This window comes from Sprattus sprattus (assembly GCF_963457725.1).
Source record: "Sprattus sprattus genome assembly, chromosome: 10".
Taxonomy (NCBI): Eukaryota; Metazoa; Chordata; class Actinopteri; order Clupeiformes; family Clupeidae; genus Sprattus; species Sprattus sprattus.
In genome coordinates, this window is record NC_137908.1 from 17,927,847 (window position 1) to 17,937,430 (window position 9,584).

A 9,584-nucleotide genomic window follows, 5' to 3' on the forward strand; every position below is an offset into this window, starting at 1 on the left:
TCCCCTCTCTCTCTTTCTAGGAATGTCCCATCTTCACCCCTTTCCACTCTTCTGCTCTCTCTCTCCTTGTCAATCAGTTGCTCACTCACTCTCTTCCACTTCTCGCCCATTTCCTCTCTTCAGGCTCATTTTTAAATCGATGAATTTCAGAACTTCATTTCCTCGCAGTACTCCCTGCCCAAGGCAACGTCCTCATTCCAAATCTTTTCTTTTCTGCTTCCTCTGAGAGCGAGATAGCACATGCAGCAAGGGGGGGGGGGGGGGGGGGGGGGTGGCGACACATGGACACCCTAAACCAGTAGCTTGGAGGATACCTTTCCAAATTATTTCAGCATCAAAGGAAAAGTATGGAAAGGTGAGGAAAAGTGTTCAAAAAAGGAAAACTAGAATGGAGGAACTGTAATGTGATGTATATATTTGTTTAATATTCTTTGGTATTCTCTTTTGTAAAAACAAGTTCATCCTTACGTTAATTTATGTTAATAGATCTAGGTGGTTATTTCTTTCCCTTTATGCTTTTATGTTTCACAGCAAATCACCTTTTTTCTAGAAGAAACATCAGAATAGAAAAAACACCATCCCCTGTTATATTACAGAATTGTTTTACCTAATATTCTCTATGTATGTCGTTATGGTCATTTAAGTTATATATTCCATAATAATAATTTGCTTTTCACAGCCAATATTATAAAGCAAGGTATGTTTTTCCCCCAGGGCGACAGCACCATTAGTCATGGAGGCATTTGAGGCGAGCTGCCCTACATGCCGCTCCTCTCCGTGGAGTCAGCCTAGTATCATCTGACCCCAAAAAGCACCAACACCTGCCTGGTGGGTGTGAGAGGCCTGGCCTGGCCCCACCTCAACAGCCTCCCCTCCTGCTCACTAACGCCCACTGGCCCACATGGACTAGCTGCTCTGCCCTGCTCTGCCCAGGGACAGGGACTCATGTCAACTATCAGGCTGGGAGATAGGGACCCACACAGGGTTTATGGAGGAAGTGGTCTGACCAAACATTTGTTTTGTTTTGTTTTTTTGTTTTGCTTTTTAATTGTATCTTTAATGTGTGGGTTTTCCACAGAAATGTAACCTGAATATGTTTAACTGATTCACATCATTACATGAATGTGTGTGTGTGTGTTTTTTTCAGGATTCTATGTGACACGGGATACAAATCAGTACACTCAAATTTAACGGCTTTAAGGGGAAATATATGTCATCAAAAGGGCTTCTGCGCAGCCATAAAATTGTGATTTCAAGGGGGAGAAATGGGAGATGTTATGACAACCATCACTCTGGGAGATATTACGCCTGCCGACGAAGCAGCGATAGCATGAGAACAGGGCTGCGGGGTGGAGTGTGGGTGGGGGCCTGGTAGTGCCAAGGTGTGTGTCCCAGCCTGCCGTCAGTGAGCTTCCAGCCATGCCACGAAAGGAAGTAAAATTGCGCCTGGCACCGGGCAACAAGGAGAGCTTGTCAGGCTGGTGGCAGTGAAGGAGGCCCTCGGCTTGCGAGGCACCCTCAGTGCCCCCTTTCCCAGTTATCCCCGGGGCGGGGAGGGGTGCGTTTAACACATGCACAGGGCATCATCAAGCACACTTCATGACACGTCCCAGGGCACAGACACTCTCCAAAATAGCTCCCTCTGATGTGGATAGAGCAGGCAATGGCGAATAAGCCTGTGGTGCTGAGAGAAACACACACACACACACACACACACACACACACACACACACACACACACACACACACCATACACGTCTTTGCCAAGGAGTCTGGCAAAACTAGTTAAAATGTGAGTTTCAGCACCACATACAGAGAAGAATATAGTTTTCTAAATGAATTCAATTCACCTTCTCAGTTGAAATAAGTCCCCTACCTCGCTTAGGTCACTGAAACTAAACAGGCAAAATTCACTAATCAAGCAAAACAAAGTCCAGCTGGAGCTCTGTGAATCAGAAGGCTGCAGAGAAACCAGGCCTGGAATTCCAGCTCTGTGCTCTGGACGTCCTGCTGATCCAAGAGGCTCGCCGCATTTCCAGGGAGACAAAGTCATTAGCTGCTCTGTTAAGCGGGCTAATAAAGCACGCAGGGCATCGATAATATGTTTTTAGAAATCCCATTTCTTCTGATTAGATCAGACAGTGAATCAATCGCTCTGCTTAACGGCATGATAAGGCTTGGAGATGGTGTAAATCAGATGCACACAAACACAGGGCCGAGCAGCTGGCACCATCCAGAATGTGTTCACAAGGGAAGGGTGACGAAGGACACGCGTGTGTGTGTGTGTGTGTGTGTGTGTGTGTGTGTGTGTGTGTGTGTGTGTGTGTGTGTGTGTGTGTGTGTGTGTGTGTGTGTGTGTGTCTGCATTTGGATATTTGTGTAAAAGTGTGGTTTAATGTGTGTGTACTGATATATGCGTGTGTGTGTGTGTGTGTGTGTATGCGTGTGTCTGTGTATGTGTGTGTGTGTGTGTGTGTGATTTTGTGTGCGCGCATTCAAATGTTTGCTTGTTTGACATTATGCATGCTCATGGTTTAATAAGTGTGTAAAGTATATTGCCTGTTATATATATAACTCACTCACAGCCGCATCTTAATGGTTAATGAGCAATGTAACTGTCCGTGGTGCTGAAATGCCTCAAAGGGCCTGAACATGGATCGTCTCCAATAGCAGGGTTATTAAGCAGAAGGTGCAATTCTAGAGTGAGTGACAGTGAAAGAGGTGAGGGGAGCCCCCCTCCCTCCGGAGAAGAAAGGGATTGCATAGCGTCTGCTTCAAATACAAGACAGTTGTTTCAAAATGTCACTTACCATCACCCGAGCACATTCCAACACCCTGCAATTTCATGTTTTGCTGGATAATAAACATGGCAACATTTACATCACTTGTGCTAGTGTTCAGTGGCGTCCCCTAAAACAAATCATTTACACAGTCCTTTGTTATTTCCACTAGAACTACACTAGTTTCCATGTTCCCTCTGAGGCACATCTCGTATGCTATATCTTTCCATAAACGACTGCACAGTCTAATTAAAATGACACAGCCTGCTGTCTTGGTAAGTATGCTTCACTCCTCCACTAAAATCCCAAGTACCTCATTTACTGAGCAACTTGTGAGAAATGCTGTGGGTGTGTTGTGTGATTCACCCTCCCAGTCACAGTCCCACTGGAGTCATGACACTGATAGGAGTGGGCATCAGAAAGTTAGGTGCATCAGAAATCAAGGCACAATTCAATGAATACCATGCTTGATTGAGAGCCTGAGCGAGGCAGGGCTACAGGGCTATGTGGGTTATGGCACAAACCAGCTCCTTGAGGACCCATAGATATCAATGTTCCACTTTTCAATACAGAGCACCTTACCACAGTCTTCTACATACCATATTGACCCATGGAAGTCATTTCCCTTTGTTAAAAAGCATCTCCCTGCCTCCCTCAGTCATCTGCACATAGTTGACGTTTTAGCGACATGACATACATTCAGATGCACTTAGCTCTCTAATACGCAAACTGGTGAATCTTGTGTCAAGGCCTTCCAGCCTTCCTCATAAACAATATCACACAGCCAGTCATAAGGATGCCATTGAAGACATACACTGTTTTGTAATTATGTTGTAATGGACAATTTTCTTATTTGGCTTATTTGATATTTTCATCCAATGCTTAATAAGAATAAAAATGAAAAGAAGTAAAAACCTGGGGAGTGGAATGTGAAGGGAATACAGGTGACTGTGTGTGTTTATCACATTGCTTGCATTGGTACCTCATTTGCATTGGTTCACCATGCTATGCTATGCCATGCTATGCTATGCTAAAGGTGAAAAGTCTGACTCTATCTCTTTCCCCTTTTTTTGTTCTGCTAATAGCCAATCAGAGCAAGGCTTTTTACAAGACAGACCTCATTTAACTTTAGCCATTAGGCAGCCTCTTTGAAATTCCGGGCATGCAGAAAAATTAGCAACTGTAAGAATGTTACAAATATCAAGAATATTTTACCCACAAGAAGGGAGGTATGTCCATAATTTGAGGTCACTTTGGTTTTCAGGCTGATGATTAAGTGCAGACACTGTGAAAATACTGTCATCTATTGTGGGTACCAAAGAGAAAAAAATGTAATGTATTTTCCTTGCTTATGTGTTCTAAATTAACTTGTTTTTGAATTTTACTTACTGTACTTTGACATTCTGTAGTTATTGAAGGAATTACGCTGGTTAAAGGTACAGACCTATGTACCTAATATTTCTATGTCTGAGAGCGATATTTTGTGTGTGCGTGTGTGTGTGTGTGTTTGCATGGGCATGTGAGCATGAGAGAGAAATGTCCCACATAAGAAAGTACTGACTCTCTCTCTCTCTCTCTCTCTCTCTCTCTCTCGCTCTCTCTCTCTCTCTCTCTCTCTCACCTCCAGGGCCTTGCGCTTGGTTTGGAGCAGCCCGGCGATGTTCCGTGCCACCCGCTCCACCAGCTCCTTGGGTTGGTTGCTCTTCGTGTCATACTGGCTCCTCTTCTCACTGTAAATCTGCAGGCATGGAATAGAGAGAGGTGGAGAGAGAGAGAGAGAGAGAGAGATAGAGGCAGAGGGACGGCAAGAAAGAGAAAAAGATTTGTTAGAGGTCAGCTTAGGTCGGGTCAAAATCAATAATGACATAAAGACGATTCATTTGGGCTCCCTGTGACTGATCTTGATTTATCACATGAGCAAAACAATCCAAACAAAGACCGGGGTAAACCAACACAACGAGCCAGCTAGCTAGTTCACCAGCCTCTTCCTCCGTTCCGTTTAGTCTATGGCAAGAGGGAACTCAACCTGACAGGCATTCCAGCCCTTACTCTTCATCACACTGCTCTGTGACCTGTGAATTGATGCCCAGAGAGGATGGTGGAAGCGGAGCGGAGGGATAAAGGAGGGCCTTTTCACAAACAGGATTTCCTCTGAGCAGGAAGAGGATGGCATGCCGGTATGATTCTCCCAGAATCCCGCGGGGCTGACTCAGCGCTCAGCTCAGACGAACAAGCTCCAAGCCCACCCCTGGGGGATTTCCACTTATCCTGACTACCTCTGGGGACTCCATTACCCACAATCCATCTCTGTCAAGCTGAGGTGCCTTGGAAGAGAGCCAGTGAGGAAATCTCCTCTCCGTAGCAGAGAGAGAGAGTGAGAGAGACAGGCAGAGAGAGAGAGAGAGATAGAGAGAGAGAGAGAGAGACAGACAGACAGACAGACAGACAGACAGACAGACAGACAGACAGATAGACAGACAGAGAGAGAGAGAGAGACAAACAGAGAGAGAGTGAGAGAGAGACAGGCAGAGAGAGGAAGGTAGAGGGAGAGGCTCACTCTGGCCGCTGTCTGACCACCAGTGCCAGAGAATCAGTCAAAGCCGCTGCTCTCTAATGCACCACTGTGACAGCCGTCTGGCAGAGTGCTGTTTGGGCGCCTGGATACAAAACACAGTTTACTGTCAACAGAAGCCAGCACAGGAAGGGGCTGGGCGGCTTGGGGTTCGGGGGGTGGAAGTCCAGGACATGTACGAACATGCAGAACTGCAGGACAGCAGCTAAAACCAGAACTGTTTTTTTCCCAATTAACATGTATTGGATTGTCCCCAACAACAATCAGTTTCCTCTTAAGTCACCATTGACTATGAATCACGAAGCAGCACAGTAACACACATAAAAACACACACATGAAGTGAAAAATGTGTCAAACCAACAGCTAGAAAGCCCAAGGCAAAGACGGCACTCTTTAACAGGCCCAGAAAATAAAAAGCGGGCATCGGCCTGCTCTTCTTAGAGAGAAACAAAATAACATTCAGACTAGTTTGTCTCTTCAGGATCAATATTAATTCCCTTAATGGGCAGAAGAAGAGACTACTTTGCCTGGTATGAGATCAGAGGCAGTGAAGATTCATGAGGAACCTGACAGAGCCTGCCAATGAGGACCTGTCACTCAGGACTCTGTGGTTATACTACCATGACAACAGAGCCTCTAAATCCAGTCCATCCCCCCTGAAACCCCTTCCCTTAGCCTCACAGTATCCACTGCACTGCATAACCCCTGAGATCAAACCCTCCACCAGAGATCAATGTAAGATAAACAACAAGCAGAGACCTCTACTGGTGTATAACGGTCAATGCAGGCTAAGGGTCATCCCAAAGGTTCTTACCAAATGACCCACAATGGCCAAGACATGCACCTGGCCTAAAGAGTCACCCCTGTTTCTGACTGCATAACCTATTAGGCCCTATTAGCTGTTCTGAGAGCTGTATTAATGATGCTGTGTTCAGTGATGGGGAGAATGTGATGTGGAAACGTCAGTAAGAGGCCATATGTTCCACCCGGGTGAGCACAAGGCTGCCAGGGTCACCTTAGCCTGGGTTGCCGGAATGCTGACACTTCACCGTGAAACATGTAAATGATGTGTGAGAATATGCATGATTTTCTAAAGTACTGACAACATGACAAACACAGACATGCAATGTCTCTCTAGGTCAATTTGTCATGTCTATTTTCAATGTGTATTTTTGATTAATGGAATCTCTACATTCTGTCTCTGTCTCTGTCTCTGTCCCACACACACACACACACACACACGAACAAACACAAACTTTCATTTGGATAAGGACATTAACAAAGAAGGTTCTAGATCTGTTGCAGACTTCATCTGGCCAACAGACCCCGGCAATGACAATTCCAGTCACCTCCAAGAGATGGAGAATGCCAGTCCAACCCAATATGCTATCTCTGGCACATACACACACACAAACAAACAAACAAGCACACAAACACCCACACTCACAAACATACACAGCATGATCATTAGCAATGATAGCTGGTCCCAGTTAGTCAGACTCGGAGAGTGTCAGTGTAAATACACAGATGGAGAGAAGAGAAAGTTCCCATTGGAAAGGGAAACTGAGCAGCAGAAAAACAGACAGGAGTACTTCCACCAAGATCGCACATTTGCCCAGCTAAGCCACATTTGTGTCAGTGGCAGTGGCTCACAGATATGGGCATTCAACGAAAAATGCCCAGCTGTTGCGAAAGACAACCACCTGGTGCAAAGGAGCTCCAAGCTCATCCCACAATCACAAGGTGGAAATTATGCATGGCTGTACTGGTGTTACCCCTTTGTGTGTGTGTGTGTGTGTGTGTGTGTGTGTGTGTGTAGTGACTGTCTGTGGGTGTATGAGGTCGATTAGGCACCTCGATGCAGATTTACGAGCCCTTAACACTTCATTGCATTGGAAATCAGTCCAGACAGCAGACGATGCTATCAACCCAGAGATTGTTTTTGTTCACCCTGTCCTTTTGACCTTGTGTTAGCGCAGGTACATAGCTGTTTGCTTGGTTCTCTTCTCTGTTTTTTTTTTCAACAAGGCTTGTTGTGTCGGCGACATGCCACTGGTTAGCGGCCCGTGAAGCCAGCCACAACGAGGCACGTCTGGCTGCGGCGGACTGTGCTGACAGAGACAGATGCCGCGTCATTAAGGAATATTAGTGGGCTCCGACGCACTGACTGAACATCCAGCAGCCGCGGGAACAGTTCAATAAAACACAGAAAACATAACAGCTAGCGACGATAGCTTGTGGACCCGTTCAATACAATGGGAAGGTAAGCCCACAGAACAGATCCAACAATGCAAAAAAAACTTCAGGAACATTAGTCTACGGAGCAACAACTTGTGTTCACATAAGCCGACCACAGAGTACAATGTGAAAGAGAACAATGATACAATAAATTTGAAATTCCAAGAAAATGTACAGAAGAAAGTGCTTGCTTGAAAAGGGACGAATGATCACAGGATCTCATTAAATATCAGCAATCACCTCAGTAGAGAGAAACTAGCGGCTTTTAAGATGATCAGAATAGTTGCTCTTTCACTAATAAGCACTGCCCCTTGAAGACACACAAAATCACTAATGACATTTTATTATCTATTTGCAAACAATAGCAGTAATATTGTGGTTCTAAAGTGCCAGTATGTGAATGAAATTGCTTCTGTGCAAACACTGTATTGGGCTGAAAAAAAGGCATGTGTGTGTGTGTGTGCGTGTGCGTGTGCGCGCATGCGCGTGTGTGTGTGTGTGTGCACGCTCGCGTCTCTGTTTGTGTATTTCTGTGCATGTGTGTGTCTGTCTGAATGTGAACGCTCGTGCGTGTGTGAGAGAGAAATGTGAAATAGCCTGGTATTTTTCAAATCCATCATTTAAGCGAAACTAATCCACATCATCATTCAAAACGCATTAAAACTATTGCCTCTTTCAAACCCAGTCCACAGCGTACAGTACACTGATCCGGCCAACTCTGCCTACATCTGCAGCCCAAAATAAATACTGTGCCGGTGGATACGAGGCCGAGCTGAGTCAATATTGTTCTTCGACACCGCAAACAAGCGAACAACTCGAGCACGTTCACACAGAAAGCAAAACGAGGTATCAGTGGCATAGCAGAAACGAAAATGTTAGTTAAGCCCTTCTGTTCACATCTAGTCCACATGCTGTTTGTGGCCACAGCACAATGGACCAAACTCCATCCATTGAAGATCTCTGGCCTCCTGGGAGGAGATGACCCAGCAGCCTTCATGATACAGACAACCCAGCAGAAGGCAGAAGATAAGGCTCTATTTACATCAGGCCACACCTTCAACTGTATACGATGCATTTGGTTTTTACACAAATGCCAAACAGGACCACCAGTATTTTCTAATAGTTTGAAAACCAGACACTGCTTTTCTGACAGGATATCATGTCCCCCTCTGTGTCCATCCAGCCATCCTGTTCTGCCCATGAGTGTGCAGGATGTCACTGGAAAAACAATCAAGTTCGCTAGGCTACCATTTAGTTAATTCCTGCATTTAAAACAGCAGTTAGTAAAATTGGAAAAAAGGCCTGTATCCTGTAATGACATCAGCGTTCTACAACCCTGTAATGTTCAACGCACATTTCCGATGCTTTCAACAGTCCCAATACCTTTAAGACACAACACTTCAATCCCAGATTTGGCACCAAAGTCTTTCTACTAATATACAAATAGCTGCCTGCCAAGGCCTGTGCTGCCATGGTTTTTAAGTACAGGGAAGTCTAATTGAATCCATGGCACATGATCTGCTGCTCAGTGCAGTTTTTTACACTGTCTGAGAGAAAAGGGCCATGATTCCTGATTCCACACGTCCTACCTGAACACCCACACTCTGCCTGAACACTCTCAGACCCTGAGAGACACAAAGCAAGGAGAGGAAGCTTGAGATGACCACCCCAGAACAGAGTGTGCAAGCACCTTCTCTGTCATTTAAATGAGAGAGAGTCTATGGTTTTGGGTTGTATGCTTTAGCAACACTATTTTCCTGGTCATGCCAATACTGAATTGAATGAGAGAGAATAAGAGAGAGAGAGGTGAGAGAGAGAGAGAGAGAGAGAGAGAGAGAGAGAGAGAGAGAGAGAGAGATAGAGATAGAGACATAGATAGATAGATGCGGAGAGGCAGCTGGTGCACAGTCTGCTGGTCTGGTCCTCGTCTGGCTGAGTTGAGGAGAACCTCCTGGCCCCCAGCTATTCTCCCCATGCTTCGCGAGCCGGCACAC

The 9,584-nt window shown here is 45.5% G+C and overlaps 1 protein-coding gene across 1 annotated transcript in view; it reads right to left on the minus strand.

Moving 5' to 3' along the window:
- Nucleotides 1-9,584, minus strand: part of cacna2d2a (calcium channel, voltage-dependent, alpha 2/delta subunit 2a) — a gene marked incomplete at both ends in the record, with an annotated part of 187,965 nt that overhangs the window by 131,433 nt on the left and 46,948 nt on the right. The window contains one exon of the mRNA XM_080845556.1: nucleotides 4,402-4,518. Within this exon, the coding sequence (XP_080701682.1) occupies nucleotides 4,402-4,518 (117 nt within the window). The remainder of the gene's footprint in view (nucleotides 1-4,401; nucleotides 4,519-9,584) is intronic.